The sequence below is a fragment of the Cebus imitator genome, unplaced genomic scaffold (assembly GCF_001604975.1).
Source record: "Cebus imitator isolate Cc_AM_T3 unplaced genomic scaffold, Cebus_imitator-1.0 Scaffold120, whole genome shotgun sequence".
Lineage (NCBI taxonomy): Eukaryota > Metazoa > Chordata > Mammalia > Primates > Cebidae > Cebus > Cebus imitator.
This window is the reverse complement of record NW_016107435.1, coordinates 1,839,591-1,858,413: the sequence shown is the minus strand read 5'-3', so window position 1 is coordinate 1,858,413 and position 18,823 is coordinate 1,839,591. Positions and strand designations below refer to the sequence as shown.

The following is an 18,823-nucleotide window of genomic DNA, read 5'->3' as shown; positions in this document are numbered from 1 at the left end:
AATTCCATTTTCTATGAATAGGTCAGTATGCCAAAAACCACTGCCAAGTCTCCTGCACACACCTTGCCTTGACTTTCTGTACATTTCTAGTATAGGCTTAGGCAAAAAAGAAGGAGAAGAAGAAAAAGATGTATGTGTAAGGAAAAAAAAAAAAAGACATGCATAAAATGGTTTAATTTCAAGGAAACAGATTTACATTTTATCTGAAAAGATAATCAACAATATATAATAGGCCTTTGGAAGTTAGATGCCTAATTCTCCGACAGTGGTGCCTAAGAATAGTATGTCAATTGACAACTTTTTTCCATAAAGAATCTGATTTTGCTAGGCTACCCAATCACCAATTAACATCCTTTCGTAGGGGAAAAAATATGCCTGGTGACATGTTTAAATCGCTCTCAAGAGTACTGAAGATGAATGATCTTCAAATCAAATAGCTATATGATTTAGTAATAACAACTAAGAGATGGGAATTCTCTTCTTCCTGGCACACTTATTTTAAGCTCCAAGGCACTTCAATATATTTAACACTTAACACGTGTATCAACATTACACATTTTTTTTCCGGAGTGAAATGACTCTGAATGCCTTAGAGAATTTGCCCTGCTCTCCTTAACTCTCTTACTTTATCTATTAATACTTCCTTCTTCCTTTCCCCTTGTTTCTTCTGTGCCAGACTTCTGCTGTAGCCGAACATGCCAGGCACATTCTCCCTTTTAAGCCTTTTAACAGCTGCTGTCTGCCTAGAATACTCTTTCTTGGGCACCCACAAACTAGCCTCCTGGCCTCCCTCAAATGTCTGCTCAAACTTCACCTCCTTAATCATGTCTATCTGTCCCTCTTATTTAGAATTGTGACGCTCCCACTTCTGAGCTCCACACTTGATGCCCCTGGACCCGTTTTTTCTCTGTAGCATTTATCACTAACATCCCATGTAATTTTCTTATGTTTATTGCCCATTTCTCAGCTAGAACATAAGCCTCCTGGTGGAAGAACTTTATCTTATTGTTGTTCACTGCTTATCCCCAGTGTCGGGAGATGTGCTTGGCACGTTGTAGATCCGCGGTAAATATTTTTATATTAATAACGAATATTTCTACCATCTGAAGGCTTACTGTTCATGCAGGAACTCACATGTGCTTTAAGCATGTGTTATGTTTCAAAAGCGAAACTTCCTCCTTAAGGAGAATAACACTGTCATCTACTCCCTCTTTAAAAAAAAAAAAAAAAAGGAAAAAAAAAAAAGCAAAACATATCACCTTCTCATTTCCCCACCTACAACAAAAAGATTGTTGAGTTTTCTAAAGAAATAATACAAATAGATAAAACTGCAATGTGTTGTCCTTTCTCATACATGCAAAAAAAGAAAAAAAAATAGATGGTGATTTCAGCGCGTGCTGAGCTTCATCGAAGCATTAAAACATTGCTGGGATGGTCAGAGACTCAACGAGGAAGTGCAACCCAGAGGTCAGGACTTCCTGGTGGACTCTGGAATCCAACCCGGTCACCTACCCGCGCGATTGCGCCCACGGATGGCACGAAAGCCAAGTGAGTCCCCCTGTCGAGCTACTGGCGTCCGCCTCCTCCCAGGCGGAGCTCAGCTCCGCTAACCTAAGTCCTCCGCCAGTTAGGAGGAAACAGTCTGGCACGGAGAGAAGGCTCGCGGGTCCCACCGGCCTTCCCACCCGAGTCTATGCGCGTCACCGAGACCCCAATTTTGGGACTTGGGAGCTCTGCTCTGAAAGCCCAAGTGGGTAACCCACAGCTTGGAGGACCTGACTAGATTCGGTTCTCTCCCTCCCCCGCCACTCCACTGCTCCTTGTCCCTGACCCCGCGGTGGGGATGAATAACTCAACTCATTTCGGGCCCGCTTTCCTCAGAGGGCAAAGATGGGTCAGGGTGGGATGTTACATTGGTGTTGAGACTCTTTGGGTCCGTTTCGTGGGTACTGAGGGTGCTTGGGGACCCGGGACAGGCGTCACCCGCCTGCAGGAGGCGTCCCCGCAACGCTGTCCGGGTGACGCTCCCGGCTCCACCCACGGGGCGGGGCTCCGGCTCCGGCTGGGTCCGACCGTTGCCCGCGGTGGTCGAGGGGAAGGGATAGATCAGGCCGCGCGCCAGAGGCGAGCGCGGCTCTCCTTCTGCGGGTCCCTCCGCAGCCTGGAAGGTTCGCTTTCTCTCCGCCGCCCTTTTCTCTGCATTGAAAAGCCCCATCCGTCCTCCCAGTACCGCCTCCTTCGAGCGCCCCCCCACGCCACCGCCTGGAATGGTGCGGTCGCGGGTCACGCGGCGGGGTGGGTGTGGCCTGCGCCCGGCCCAGGCGACTCTTCTTGTTGCCTCTGCGGGTATCCGGAGAGTGGCGTTGGCTCCTGGAGCGATGCTGGGCCGGAGTCTCGTCGCCTTCGTCCTTCTGGCTGCCGCAGTCAGCTGTGCCGTGGCGCAGCACGCGCCGCCGGTGAGTGAGCTTGAGCCGGGGCACGGAGACGGGCGTGCAGGTGCGGGCGCAGGTGTGGCGGGGCGGGCGTGGACGCGGAACACCTGGTCCCGGGCAGCGTCTTTACGGGGGTCTCTGGTTTGTGCACAGGGGTGTGGGTCCAAAGCGGGCTGGTGAACCCCGTCGTCGGTTGATTCCGTGCTACCTGGAACTAGAACACCTTTAAAAGAAATCCTAATCTCTGCAGGATACCTTGGTGTGATTCGCACATCCTCAAATTTGAGTGAGTGTACTTAAACAACCAGTTCCAGGCCCTTGCATTCTGAACTGTTTAAATAAAATGTTCCGGTCGACCTGTGTGCATTACTCAGTCCAGCGACAGACTGTTTGATGGTCAGGTGCTTTCTCCCGAAGGAGTTCAACTGGAACTCACCACGGGATCCTGCAAGGCCCTGGGACCTGATTGGTCCCAAGTCTGGGCGGTGCAAGCAGCCGAGAGCAGTCCCCTGAGCCCCCCCCCCCCCGTGGCCTCTTGCACCCAAGTCATGGGATTGCCTGTCCCGTGGCTCTTTCCCGCAAGCAAGTCACAGGGCCACGGACTTCCTAACTGTAAGAGACAGTGAGGGAAGAGCGTGACTCTTTCGTTTTACAGAAGAGGAAGTAGACCTAGAGTGAGAAAATCTTTAGCCAGAGGTCACGTTGTTTACTGAAGCATGCCTGAGCGCTCTTTCATAATTCATTTCTTTATAAAGCAATCAGACTGCGTTTGTCTTTGTCAACAGATCGGATAAGTAGGAACCCGGCGCATCTGGTCTGATGCTAGATGAAGATGGTCTTGAATAGCTTAGGTAGGATGTAGAAAGTAGAAGCAAGATGTGCATTCTCTTCTTTTATACCTGTAAGGAGAAATTCTTTCAAATCATGGCGGGATATGACTCAGCCTTTAAAACTGATAAAGTGTTCAGTAAATAAAAGTAGAATCCAGAATAGTATATACAGTTTTTCCTGTAACAGGAAAATACACAGTACATACATGTGGACATGATTGAAAGACCATCAAATAAAATTGCTTTACTGTGGGTAGGGAATTAATTTGCTTCAGGGTAGTTGGTATTATGGGAATTTTGAAAGAATTTGATATGTTAATAATATCAGGGCCCTTTATTCAGAGACCACCAGGAACACACCATGAGTTGAACAAATTGGGTTTAGTGTTCTTGCAGGCAAAGGAAAACACATACCATGAGCGACGGAAGGTTGTAGGAAAAAAACCCATTACAGAATTTGAACTTCGGTTGCATGATTTGGGGTAAGACTAAGGAACCAGGCTTTGCTGTAGATAGAATACTTTTGGAAAGTGGGGGGAATTCTATGATTAAGTAAAGAAATAACAATCATTCTGTTTAGCAAGAGAAGGGGATGTTTGGTGCTTTGTGAGTTGCAGTGTCCTTGTTTTTTGTCTGTGCTTGGACAAAATCCTCAAGTGGCATTAATTTGTCTCATTGCGTCACACCTCAGAGTAATCTTATCTGAGTTAGGTATCAGTGAGATTGTTGATGTCAAGAAGGAAAACAGAGCTTACCTGGTCGTGAGTGTCAGATCAGCTTGTAATAATATTGAGGTGTAGCTGTGGAAGTCAGCGCGGTTTCGGTTGTTGGAGGCTGTTTTTTCGTCTTTCTCAACAATATTGAGGTGTAGCTGTGGAAGTCAGCGCAGTTTTGGTTGTTGGAGGCTGTTTTTTCGTCTTTCTCAACAGCTTTATTTATTCTAGCAAAAATATTTTAATAGCTATTTTCCAGCTACTCAGGAGGCTGAGGCAGGAGAATTGCCTGAACCCAGGAGGCGGAGGTTGCGGTGAGCCGAGATCGCGCCATTGCACTCCAGCCTGGGTAACATGAGTGAAACTCCATCTCAAAAAAAAAAAAAAATAGCTATTTTCAGAAGAATCAATAACCTTTCAATGGATATAATAGTTCTTGTCTAGAACAGCAGTTATCGAAGTCTAGTGTGGTCACTGGTGTCAGTTTGGGAAGCTGTTTTCACAAATTTTCAATGAACTGAGAAAAATAAAGTTGTAAAACTAAAATTATTAATTTAGAATATTAATCTTTTCTGATTGTATGGACTTCCAGTTTTCATTGTTTCTAACATGTTCTTAAAAATAAACTAATGGCAGAGGTAAATGTGTTATGTGCATGGGATTTATTTTGTTTTAACATCTTCATTTGGCCCAATAAAAGTTTGGACCCTCCTGTGACAAAGCCTCATTAATTTTTTTTACTGGCCTGGAAAATCCTGGGATCCATGGGCTGAAGGACCTTTAGAACCTTACAAAAGTTCAATGACTTCATTGTCTGAAAAGAATAAGCAGTTTTTCAATTGGAGTCATTATATAATAAACTATACCCTCATGGTAACAAAAGATATTTCAAAACTACTTTTGATAAATGTGAATAATGAGAACTGGCTTAAGTTGCAAACAAAGGTCAGTTGATTTGGAACATCTGTAAGGATTTTTTTGTTTGTTTTTGAGGTATTTCGCAGTATTCGTATGTTAAGGTCCTCCTGAGTTATTCTTCATCGTTGAATTTTTTAGGAGCCTCTTAAGAGATGATGGTGGTCAGGTGCAGTGGCTCATGCCTGTAATCCTAACACTTTGGGAGGCCAAGACAGGCAGATCACAAAGTCAGGAGTTCGAGAGCAGACATGGTGAAACCCTGTCCCTACTAAAAATACAAAAATTAGCCAGGCGTGTTGGCTCGTGTCTGTAATCCCAGCTACTCAGGAGGCTGAGGCAGGAGAATCACTTGAACCTGGGAGGTGGAGGTTGCACTGAGCCAAAATCGCACCATTGTACTTCAGCCTGGCGACAGAGCAAGACTCCCTCTCAAAAAAAAAGGAGATGATGATGAGGCAGTGGCACGAGAAACATCTGGAGAGAGAGCTCCAGATGACATCATCAAGGGTTCTATAGACTCTTATAAGGATTCAGAGATTTAAGTAAAAATCTCTGAATTCTTATTAAGATGGGAGGATCTGTAACCATCGCTGGGAGGCTGTTAGATGGTTTTAGACAGGATAACATTTTCACTTTAAAAAAATGAGTCTGGATTGGAGGGCAGCAAGGGTAGATCTGAGGAGACTAATCCAGAAAAGAAAACAGGGTGCATTGAAGGATGGTGGCACAGGGATGAGGGAGAGAAGTAGATGTTCTAGAAAAAAGTCCAGAAGTTGAATGAGCAGAAGGAAGGATTGGGTGCGGATGAGGGAGTGAGGTGTGTGTCCTGCACATTTCCGAACTGCTTCACTGGGCGAATAGTGGCATCACTGTCAGGGAACATGGGGAGGGGAAAGTTTGGGGGCTAAAGGATGAGGATCGTTTTCATTTGGGGTATGTGTTAAATTTCACATGGCAGAGAGACATCCAGCAGACCACTGGGACTGTCACTCAGAGACATTGAGAGTCATTGGCATTATGATATTATTTGAAACCCTTGGAGCAGACGAAATCACCTAGAAAGAGGATAGAGAAAGAGAAGAGAACTATGCAAACTTGCACATGTATGTGTCAGGAAGAGGAAAAACTGCGAAAATTAAAACAGGAGAGGCCGGGCATGGTGGCTCCCACCTGTAATCCCAGCACTTTGGGAGGCCGAGACGGGAAGATCACCTGAGGTCAGGAGTGTGAGACTAGCCTGGCCATATGGGGGAACCCCATCTCTACCAAAAATACAAAAATTAGCTGGGCATAGTGGTGCATGCCTGTAGTCCCAGCTATTCAGGAGGCTGAGACGGGAGCATCGCTTGAACGTGGGAGACAGAGGTTGCAGTGAGCCGAGATTGTGCCCCTTTACTGCAGCCTAGGCAACGAGTGAAACTTTGTCTCAAAACAAAAAAAAAAAAACAAAAAAAACCCAGAAGAGTAAGTGTATGACAGGAAAGTCAGGGAAGGGACTGTAACAGATTAACTATGTTGAATATTATTGAGATGTCAATAGTGTTATGATGTTGAGTAACATTGGTCACCTCGGCCAGAGCAGTGTTGGGGGCAAAAAATAGCTTGCAGTAGGCTGAGGGTGATCGGCAGGAAAGGAACTACAAAAGAGAGATGGCTGCTCTGAGTAAAAGATCTGAGCCACTTCACAAAATGTGTGAAGATGAAATATAATGGCATAGTAATTACTTGCCAAAGTAAAGTTGTTTTTATGCATCAGCTTCTCATATGAGTTACAACATTGTTGACATTAGCTATTGAATCAGCTTTAGCAATGATTTTCACACAGTTGCCGAAAATCTCAGTCCCTATCTGGCCTAGGAATTTATTGCACTGCATCTGCTTTTCCCTCCTACTTCCAAAGAAGGAACACACAGGTATAATCCGTTTATTTATTCCACAAATACTGCATGCCTGCTGTATGCCAGACTCTTCTAAAGGCTGGCAATGTGTCAGCCAATGAGATAGATGAGGTCCTTCCTCTCATGGAGGGTTTATTCACATTCCTTTGACCTAAATATCAGTAGAGTAATAGGAGGCCATCCCATCAGAGCCCAGAAGACAAGTGAAGACATTCACATGCTCATGTGAATTGCTATACACATAAGAAGCAGGCCTCTTCATATTCAGTGTTTCTGCTGAGTTATAAATACGAGGACATTATAGGTAACATCTTTTCTGGAAAATAGTTGTTGAAGAATTCAAGAATTGAATTAAATGTCTTGCTAGAGTTATTCGGCTTCTGATGGGTATAAAAACTGACATGAGCTATATACTTTAGATTATCTTTCATTGTCTCTGAGTATTTGAATATGACAAGCACACAATGGCTTTCTGAACTTTTATAATACATTATTAGAAGCATACATTTCATTGAGGGTCTCCTAATTCTGCAAGACTCAAATATTTTAACGAGCTGTACAAATTATGTCATTTTTTAGGGGTATGGAGCATCATTGAGACCTTAATGAAATAAATTTCTCTTTATATTTTTGTTTTCTTTAGAATGTTATGGTCAGTAGCTCTGTAGTTAGTTTCTCTTAATGAATGGGGAGGACAAAGAGGCTTAAGTTTCTGTCAAATAACCAGAACAATTAGAGAACTTGCTGACCCAGGCATTCTTTTAAAAACATTTTCCAGAGAGGTTTTTGGTATTTTTTTTTTTCTTTTCTTTTTTGAGATGGAGTTTCCACATTTGTGGCCTAGGCTGGAGTGCAATGGCACAGCTGTGGCTCACCGCAACCTCCATCTCCCAGGTTCACGAAATTTTCTTGCGTCAGCCTCCCGAGTAGCTGGGATTACAGGCGTGCGCCACCATGCCCAGCTAATTTTGTATTTTTTAGTAGAGATAGGGTTTCTCCATGTTGGTCACACTGGTCTCGAACTCCCAACCTCAGGTTATCCACCCGCCTTGGCCTCCCAGAGTGCTGGGATTACAGGCATGAGCCACCGGGCACAGCCTTTGTTTTTTGTTTTTTGTTTTTTTGAGATGGAGACTCACTTTGTGTCACAGGCTGGAGTGCAGTGGTACGATCTCAGCTCACTGCAACCTCCACCTCCCGGGTTCAAGCGATTCTCCTATCTCAGCCTCCTGAGTAGCTAGGATTACAGACATGCGATACCACACCCAGCTAATTTTTGTATTTTTAGTAGTGATGGGGTTTCACCTTGCTGGCCAGTCTGGTCATGAACTCCTGACCTCAGGTGATCCACCCGCCTTGGCCTCCCAAAGTGCTGGAATTACAGGCATGAGCTACTGTGCCCACCCCAGAGAGTTTCAAATGCATTGAGAAACATCAGATTTTTACCACTTCTCACCACACTTAGGAGACAACTGGGAGACAGAGAGAAAGCGAGGGAAGGGGAGTGAGAGAGAGGAAAAGAGAGAGAGAGGTACTGGGGGGAAAGGGCTAGAGAGTTGATTCTAAGTTGAATTTTGTTTCCTGTGGGAGGGTGTAACACAGTATACCATCCAGACTACTTAATATCTCTTCCTGTTATCTGTTTCTAATCTTTACCTGTCATCTATTTAAATGTTTACTTACCTCAATAGAGTTGTCTGTTATTGAAACTATGTATATTTGACTGGGTGTGGTGGCTCACACCTGTAATCCCAGCACTTTGGGAGGCCGAGGCAGGCAGATCACAAGGTCAAGAGATTGAGACTATCCTGGCCAACATGGTGAAACCCCGTCTCTACTAAAAATACAAAAAATAGGAGAGCGTGGTGGCATGCGCCTGTAATCCCAGCTCCTCGGGAGGTTGAAGCAGGAGAATCACTTGAAACCAGGAGGCAGAGGTTTCAGTGAGCCAAAATCATACCACTGCACTCCAGCCTGGGTGACAGAGCAAGACTCTGTCTCAAAAAAAAAAAAAAAAAAAAAACAGCTATGTGTAGTTAAACTTGGGAGATAGTAAGAAACTTTAAGTAACATTGAATAAGTTGATTATAATTCTGTTTTAGGGCTATTTATGGGTTTTGAAGCTGTGTCTCCCTGTAGAATTCTTTTTTGAGGGTGAAGTAGTTTGTTTTCCACTCTATCCCCCAAATGAACCCTTTTGCATAAATGACTCAGGCGTTAATGCCACGTCAGCCCCTAAATACTGTGGCCTCATAGCTGCTACCTTTCTTATTTTCTCTCACATTTATTCTGTTTTCTTGCAGCCAGATCCTATGCTGACTTCATGTTTGTTTATTGCAACCGAGGGTGGTTATCAACCTGAGACTCCCACATGTGTTGTTGCCAGCTTACTCTTTACCTCTTACCTCTGGGGCAGGTCAAATTCACTCCTAATACTAGACAGGGCATTTTCAACTTTCCTCACCGTTGTTTAGTAAGAAATGTGCCTGTAATCTGATGTTTATTTAGGCTTTGGAACCCAGGGCATGCAAATATAATTATGTGAAAGGGATAGGAGTCATTACATTTCAACTGGTTTGCCGAGTTGATTCTAGTGATCATCAGAAGCCCCAAACTAAGTGCAGATTATTCTGTTTGGAATTAAATCAAGGCATTGGTTTTATTATCTCTGTGGGAAGCTGTTTGATAGAGCAGGGGAAGCCATAGACTCTGATTTTGTCACCAGCTGTGTAACTTTCTGCAAGTCACTAATGGAGCAGGGTCATAGGTCCATAACATGATCATAAAATTAAGCACTCAGGTTAAGTACTCATCACAGTATTCCCAACTTGCAAGAGAATAATGGTCAGATAAACAAGAAAATATAAAGCAGAGTATCTCATCACAGCAGAATTTATTTACAAATTTTCAAAAATAAAATGAAGCTGCAACCAAAATAAGTCTCTAAGTAGCTCATTTACTAGCAAAATAAGGAGGCCGTTTACCAGTGGCGGGTTAACTACGTTGTACTCAGTTGCAGCAGCAGAAGTATTGTGGGCAAATGAAATTCTTTTCCATGTCTTTAAATGAGGACCGTTGTCCCGGATTTGGGGAGCAACATCACTACCAAAGAACAAAGCATGTGCTTTTGAGTGTTTTTTCTTGATTCGCAACATTACCAATACAGATCAGTTGTTGATATTTATTAGATGATCAATGCCAAGGTTGAAGTGACTGAAGGATTAGCCTCTATGAATCATCTGTGTAAAACAACTGTAGGCAAGAATGTTTTCAAAGAAGTTGAGAAAATAGTGATTCAGTATAACCTGAAATGGAATCTGCTAAGATGCATAACAACTGACAGTGGTAAAAATATTTGTGAGAAGAAAAAGGCTGAGTTGAGCAAATTCACAAAACTTATGAACATCCAAGGTGTTGAAGGCGTATGGTTATTTATTAAAGTATTCCTTTTTAGATACTTTGTGGAAAATATTGGAATCTCATGGGTGTTATTGAACCAGCAATGTAAACCATGAGCTTCATTTGTTCTTGTGGATGTAACCATCATCATTTTTGCAAATTTTTTTCAGAAATAAAGGCTGGATATCCTGATGTCTCTTGTGACAGAGCCATTAGATAACTTAGTAGCTGTACAGTTTTGCAGTCTTTGAGTTCACAGTTGACAGTGAAATTTTTCTAAACAAGAACTGCCCCCATCCACTATTATTGAACATGAATTACTTTGGAAATCAGATTTTGCTACAGACTTAATTTTTTTGTTTGTTTGTTTTTTTGAGATGGAGTCTCGCTCTGTCACCCAGCCTGAAGTGCAGTGGCTCGATTTTGGCTCACTGCAACCTCCTCCTCCCAAGTTCAAGGGATTCTCCTGCCTCAGCCTCCTGAGTAGCCGTGACTACAGGCGTGAGCCACCACACCTGGCTATTTTTTTGTATTTTTAGTAGGGATGGGGTTTTACCATGTTAGCCAGGATGGTCAGGATCTCCTGACCTTGTGATCTGCCCACCTTGGCCTCCCAAAATGCTGGAATTACAAGTGTGAGCCACTGTGCTCGGCCTTGATATTGTTTCTTAATGAATTCAACGCAAAATTACAATACAAAGCCACACATATATGAGAAACTTACATTGCAGTAAGGCAAATTTGACAACTAATGTTTGAATCACAGGTAATGTCAACCTACTTTATATATTCCCTATGTTGTCAAAAGTTAAAACAAGATGTGAGACCTCCATTCTTACACATCTTTGCAACAGATACATTTTCTGAGTTCAAACTATAGTTCTGAGAGTTTCCTTCCCTACTCCACTTCCTCTTATTGTGGATTTATACTTTTTTAAAATAATTATTTTACTTTCACTATATTGGTTCTCTAGAGGAAAGGAGATAAATACACTTGCTATGTTGAACGAGTAACAAAAGAATCATAAATCTGTATGGACTTTTTTTGATAAGTTTAGGAGAAGATTCTCCTTTTGCTACTAAGCTTGGACAACTCTACCTAAAACTATCTCATTCCTTCATTGTCTCAGGCAGTGACCTCAGTATGGAGGCTGTCCTCACTTCAGGGAGCTCAGAGTCTGGTATTGACAAGGGACACAAACAAATGAATATAATGCAATGTCATAAACATGGTGACAAGCATGCGTACAAATGCTGTGGGAGTATAGATGAGGGTATGACTGTTTTCATATGGAAGATAGCTGAGGACTTCGTGAGAAAGAAAATACTTGAACCGAATCTTAGAAGTTAGAACCAGAAGTTCACCAGTTAGGGAAAAGGCATTCTAGCAAGAGAGAATACTGCATGCACAGGCATGCAAGGGTGAAAGATCATAGGAAGTGCTTGTGTGTGGCTATAAATGCTAAGGGGAGTGTCAGGAGATGAGGCTGGGATGGTAAGTTACGGAAAGATGATGAAGGGCCCTGTGCTGTGTGCCCTGAAAATCTGGTTTGGGAGGCAAAGCCTGGGACACGTTGCAATACACATGGCTGATAAGTTCAGATAATACATCCCATCAGGTTATTTACTTTTAGTGCTAAGTCAGCATCTCTAACATAAACATTTTCCATCTGCTTTCTTACATTTGTTTATTACTCAATATATTTGCAATATGAGAGCCAAATTATAACACCTAGGACCTTTGCAAACTGAACTGAAACTGAAAATCCACTTAATGATTTAGGATTTTAGAAGTTTTCTCTGGAGGAAAAGACTTAATTTAAGAGGCATTGAAATGGTATAAAAGAGCAAAATCAGATTTGATTTTATCTTCACAGATTGTTAACTACTTTTGCAAATTGCTTATTCCATTAGCAAGCATTTGTTATTTTCTGAAACTTAATTTTCTTTGCTTTTTAGTGGACAGAAGACTGCAGAAAATCTACCTATCCTCCTTCAGGACCAACGTGAGTAAACGTCGGATATCCAAACTCCCTTTGACCTTTGCAGAGTGTTTTCCTCTATGTAATACTCTCTCATAAACTAATGATAGTGAATAAGAACTTAAGTCATGTTTTCTATCCTGTGACAGAGGTTTGTTTCTGAGATTTGTGTATTATACATTTGGCTGAGATCTTAGACAAATATGAAAATATCTTTCAATTCAGATGCCCAATGCTAGCCTATCAAAATCATAGGAAAGAAAAGTCTTTTCATTTTCCACTAAATTCCTCTATCTACCACTAAGTGTTTTTCTTATCTTTGACAAATGTAAGGGCTGTGTTTGAAATGGCCTGTGATTCTCTGTGGTGCCTGGATCTAAACCACCAAATCATATTGGAACAAAAAGCATAGAACCTCATATGTGAAACGTTCTCAGAATAAACCTTGGCATGACAAAGCTGTCAAGAGCAAAACAGGATTGGAACACCTAAGAGGAGGACCAGAATCGTGTTTCAGTGTGTTTAACATTAACATTTTTAGTCTAGAATTTGGTCCTTCCAAATCTTTAGTGTTTAAATGGGCCTGTGAGAAAGACACAATAATAGCTCACAGAGTCAGGGTACAGAACAGAAGAAGGAACAGGTATAGGGAACGGTGATCTTTTTATCCTACTCTACCCCCTCTCTGAAAGTAGCCTGCTGGTTGTAGGCAAAAACAGTGCAACTCTATCAAGTGGTATCAAGATGACATTTTCAGTTTCTGCAACATTCCGAATTATATACATTGTACTGCTGTTGTCTAAACTATGTATTCTAAATAGCCTCTGTCCCAGATTGCATGAAACTGTAATAAACTAAATTCTTGTGACTTACTCGCCTTTATGTAAAAAGAGGCCAGTATTTGGCAGGAAGTAATTTCGAGGTAACCAGGTTTTTTTGCTGTTTTTTGTTTTGTTGTTGTTTGAGATGGAGTTTCACTCTTGTTGCCCAGGCTGGAGTGCAATGGCGCGACTCTCTGCTCACTGCAACAACCTTCACCTCCCAGGTTCAAGTGATTCTCCTGCCTCAGCCTCCCGAGGAAACCCCATCTCTACTAAAAATAGAAAAATTAGCCAGGTGTGGTGGCGGGCATCTGTAAACCAGTTTTGATGCTGTTCAAATCCAGTGTTCATTCCAGCTCTTTCTTCAATGGCCTGCCCTCTGAAAGTCATCCTTTCTGTCATCACTGGCATCATCCTGGCCTTCGGTGACATGTCTGCCTTACTGATTGTGTCTCTCAGCTGGTCTTACTGCCCCAGTTCACTGAATGTTTCATGAGGTGCCTTCCATGTTTAAGGCGTTTCCTACTCCCTTTTAAGTGCACTTTACACATGTCTATAAATCGAATGCCCTGCAAACGATAAACCTTTCCTGATTGGGCATTGTACTGATTCCTTATTGCCATGTGCACATGAGTGTATGTCTACATATTTACATGCATGTATACATACATATACATATATACCCCTAAACACATACACATTTTTGCGTAGACATGATGTGTACGTTTCTTTCCTAGCCTTCGTTTTTCTGCTAAGTTTCATTTTACCTCACTTCCCTGCTTTCCTACACAAAAAGCCTCAGCTTTGTTCTCATCTTTGTCCTCTCTGACCTCTAACAATGGATCTTGAGACCTGGGAGATAAGTGTGGATATTTATGTACCTTTGAATGACAAACAGTCGTCCTGGACCTGTGAGATCATGCCTTTCAATTAAGTGCATACACTTGGGCAGCATGCATGGGCAAATGTGAGGAAAAAAAGAGATAACCTGTTCAGCCAGCATGACTAGTCCAATCAGTGCTGGAGTTAAAGGAACTGAGAGCTTGATCACCCCTGAATCCATCGGAGTCCATTCAGCATTTCTTTCCCACTGCTCCCTGGGTGCCTCGCACCTGCGCTCTTATTGTATATGTGTTCTTTCACTTGGCCTCGTTTCCATGCCACCTGGGTAGACACGTGGGTTCAGCCCATGTAACTGATACTATAAATAGCATGGACATAGCAAAAACTAAGTCTCAAAAAGGATTAAAAGATATTTTTTGTGTGTAGTAAAGTAGGAAAATATACTGTGATGACTACCATTGATTGAATACCGGTGCTGCTAAGTGTTTTTTTAATCTTTGCATTTTCATGTAGTGTCTTCACTGTTCTTATAAGGTAGATACTCTTTTATTCCTATGGTAAATTGAGGTACAGAAGTTAAATATTGAAATGTTTTAGAAAACTCTTTAAGGCCAGGCACAATGGCTCATACCTGTAATCCCAGCACTTTGGGAGGCCAAGGCAGGTGGATCATGAGGTTAGGAGATCGAGACCATCCTGGCCAACATGGTGAAACCCTGTCTCTACTAAAATACAGAAAATTAGCCGGGCGTGGTTGCATGTGCCTGTAGTCCCAGCTACTCGGGAGGCTGAGGCAGGAGAATCTCTTGAACCCGGGAGGTGGAAGTTGCAGTGAGCCAAGACTGTGCCACTGCACTCCAGCCTGGCAACCGAGTGAGACTCCATTTCAAAACAAAACAAAACTGTTTAATGGGACATAAAATGTGTTACTATGGCTAAGCTTTAGTTATTAAAATATGTTTGTTTATTAGATTAACCAGGTCTCTCAAATTCTAATTAGTGCAGATTTGACGGTTGAGACGTTTCTAGGTTCTCATCATGCCCACTTCACTGTAATCCGTTCGTTGTCTGTTGATTGTGTTGAGTTCATCCCCTCTCCATCACCTCTCTGAGATCCATGAGCCTACCCAAGACTCTAGAAAAAGAATCAGGAATTTATGGCAGATATAGGGGCATGATTTGGGATTGGTTGGCTGTTATGAGGTGAGGAGCAGCTGATAGGAATTCATGGGCACAACACGCGTAGCTCCAGCAGGCCACTGAGTAAACTTTGCTGTTAGACATAGAAATCTAAATGCACCCTTGAAGGGAGAGGGGAGGCTGGTACACCTGCCCATAACAAGGGGAACGATAATTGCTTATTTAATTGTGAGACAAAATTTTACATGTGAAATTGAGGTCCATCAGAAATGGAATTAATTTGTTATGATTAAAAGCTTTTTTCTAGAATATAAGTATTATAGTATTTCATGTAGATATCAGCTCCTAAGAAAATGGGGAACTTAAAAAGAACAAAATTCATTCACTATGATTTTGCTTAAATGTACGTTTCCAAAATTGAGTATGCTTTTCTTTTCTGTCTAAATCACAACCTTAATGGCTGCTAGTTAACAGTTTCATAAAACTTCATACATATACCAGGGCCCCAAGTTCCGCAGCATTATTTAGAGAGCCAAGTAATTATTTATGGCAGTGGAAGTATAAATAGAACCACAGTTCATGACTTCAGGTAATAACCCATCCCCACCTATAGACGTAAGTCTAGATAACATTTTAATTTAGGAGACTGGTCCCATTGTGGCACACACCAGAGTCACCCTACCAGTCTCAGGAGCAGATCAGTGGAACAGATGATGGTTATTTTTAGGCATAGGTTTGTTTATACTGCTAAACCACTAAATGGCACACCCTTAAAAACTACTTCAGTTTAGTAACAAGAGCCAGAAAATAATGTTCCAATAGCAACAAAGGTAGTTGTAGAATTCATCCACCAGAAATATGGCCCAGCTCCATTGATAAGTGAGTGAATGTTGCTGTGTCCTCAGAAACTGCTGCATGTAAGTTAAAGAGTAGGCAGTTGGAGTATGGAGATGACAGAATAGGGCTTGGGCTTCGACTTTGTACAGAAAAATGAGAAGAGAGGAGGTGTGTAGTAGGGAAGATTAGGATGGCTGACAGAAAGAATCATGCAGGATCTTGAAGCTGATCATGGGAAGCTAATAAATGTTGCCACTCTGGGGCTTAAAAGGTGATCTTCCTGGCCGAGCACAGTGGCTCACGCCTGTAATCCCAGCCCTTTAGGAGGCTGAGGTGAGTGGATCACCTGAGGTTGGGAGTTCGAGACCAGCCTGACCAACATGGAGAAACCCCATCTCTACTAAAAATACATAATTAGCCAGGCATGGTGGCACCTGCCTATAATCCCAGCTACTCGGAAGGCTGAGGCAGGAGACTTACTTGAACCCGGGAGGCGGAGGTTACGGTGAGCCGAGATCATGCCATCGCACTCCAGCCTGGGCAACAAGAGTGAAACTCCATCTCCAGGAAAAAAAAAAAAAAAAAAAGGATCTTCCTGAACTTCCTGAAGCCAACACTAGAGACAATGATTTGGCAATAGTGTTAGACTCTCTGAGAGAGAATTCTGAAACTGGAAACCAATTGAAGAAGTATCTAGAGCCTAGATTAAATTTTTGCAGACATTTAGGGGGGAAAATGGCAGATATTTTCCATCATTGATTATCAGTTTAGAGCTCTTAAGCTGTAACTGATTTTTTCTCATAAAACCAATTCACATGAACCTTCCCTACTATGGCATTCTATGCCAAGATTCCGTGATCACTGATGATTGTGTTCTCAACCTAGAAGTACTAGGTAGAGAATCAACTTTCTTTGCAAATTTTGGTTTGGGTAACCAAATTCTACACTGTTAAGAATATGCCTCTCATATATCCTTATAGATATATCTAGCTAGCCCTCACAAAAAAAACCTTTTGGCATTTCAAGATGCTACCCCTCTCATTACAGGTACAGAGGTCCAGTTCCATGGTACACCATAAATCTTGATTTACCACCCTACAAAAGATGGCATGAATTGATGGTTGACAAGGCACCAATGGTATGCTGTGAAGGTTAAATCTTTTATTTCTTTATTTTTTTATTTTATTTATTTATTTATTTCGAGACAGAGTTTTACTCTGTCACCCAGGCTGGAGTGCAGTGGCACGATCTCAGCTCACTGCAACCTCCACCTCCTGGGTTCAAGCGATTCCCTTGCTTCAGCCTCCCAAGTAGCTGGGATTATAGGCACCTGCCACCACACCAGCTAATTTTTATATGTTCAGTAGAGACGAGGTTTTGCCATGTTGTCCAGGCTGATCTAGAACTCCTGACCTCAAGGGATCCGCCCGCCTCAGCCTCCCAAAGTGCTGGGATTACAGGTATGAACCACTGTGCCCGGCCATATTTTTTGTTTTATTTATTTATTTCCCTTCCAAGGACCATGAAGACTCCATATTAAATCTTTTATTTCTAACTTTATTGAATGTTACTGTATTTTTAAATGAACACTTCATGAAATTACCCACAAAATAGTTTAAAATTGTGCTTTTGATACCTTTCTGCCATATACAGTAAATGATAATAGAGGAAAAGAGGTCATTCCTCTGTAGCCTTTGTTCTTTTTTGTAAACTTTACCTTTGTTTCTTTCCCTTTGCGTCATTTTCCTTCACGTGAATAATTAACAATCAGTTTCACTTTAAAGATAAAATTAGATTTACTGTGTTAATATATTAATTGAGGCCAGGCATGGTAGCTTATTCCTGTAATCCCAGCACTTTGGGAGGCTGAGGCATGCAGATCACCTGAGGTCAGGAGTTCGAAACCAGCCTGACCAACATGGTGAAACTCCGTCCCTATTAAAAATACAAAATTAGCTAGGCATGGTGGTGCATGCTTGTAATCCCAGCTACTTGGGAGGCTGAGGCAGGAGAATCACTTGACCCTGGGAGGTGGAGGTTGCAGGGAGCCAAGATTACAGCACCCCACTCCAGCCTGGGTGACAGAGCGAGACTCTGCCTCAAAAAAAAAAAAAAATACACACACACACACACATACACATATATATACACACATAATATATTTGAAATATTGTCAAATATACGTATATATATATGATATTGTCAAATAGCAATCTCTTTTAGCTGCATATGGGTAAGCCAAAAGGTAATATTAAATGTTAGCATTTCGTTATGTCTTTTAGTAAGCATTTTATTTATTTATTTTTCAGCTAAAGGTTATAATAGGTTCTCTGAAAAATATGGTAAATACATTCGTGCCAAGTGGAAAAGTTATGCAGATGGTGGATGAAAAATTGGTAAGAATGTTATTTCTCACAATAAATTTTAAGCACATACACATGACACACAAAAATCAGAAAATGATCTGGTATTTAAGGCATAATTCAACAGCCTCTCCTCAAGGACTTGGACAAATTTGCATTAATCTGGCTCACTGTCAGAACTTCAGAGGGACTTAAATTTGGGGATCAGTAATATTAGGATAACAGCATAATAAATTTTGGTTTTGTTAAAGGATGAACTACATTATGACAGGCAAATAAACACATTTCATCTGGGAGTATGGTATTTCCTTCCCTTTAAGTAGTAAGTTCACTATTGAAGACTTGGTTTTTTTCTTAAGTATCTCAGGGACATCCAGAGATTTTATTATGGCATACTCACCCTGTCCCCATATTCTGTAGAGTTCCTCAGTAGCTCTGACCCTGAAGCTCATTTGGGTTGAGTGTTTCTGTGCAGTCACCAAACCATTTCATTTTCATCCTGGCCATGTAGGAAGACTCCATTTCTCAGCCCGTTTTTGTTTATGCAGAATCAATGAAACACCTAGGGCCTGGCCCCTAAAACTGCTAAAGGGATCCACATTGCTCTTTATGGCAGATTTTGGGAACTAATGACATTTGGGGTTGGG

General features: G+C 42.0%; 1 protein-coding gene across 3 annotated transcripts in view; it reads left to right on the top strand.

Annotated features, from left to right (window-relative positions):
- Positions 1-1,453: 1,453 nt before the first annotated feature.
- ASAH1 (N-acylsphingosine amidohydrolase 1) overlaps positions 1,454-18,823 on the top strand; it is a 31,864-nt gene continuing 14,494 nt past the window's right edge. The window contains exons 1-4 of one of the 3 annotated variants that reach the window (XM_017539679.1): positions 1,454-1,750; positions 12,150-12,196; positions 16,861-16,951; positions 18,123-18,209. In XM_017539679.1, coding sequence (XP_017395168.1) covers positions 1,694-1,750; positions 12,150-12,196; positions 16,861-16,951; positions 18,123-18,209 — 282 coding nt within the window. In that variant the 5' untranslated portion in view covers positions 1,454-1,693. Of the gene's footprint in view, positions 1,751-2,109; positions 2,457-12,149; positions 12,197-16,860; positions 16,952-18,122; positions 18,210-18,823 lie in introns of those variants that run through there. The other 2 variants (XM_017539678.2, XM_017539677.2) reach the window with 2 other exon arrangements.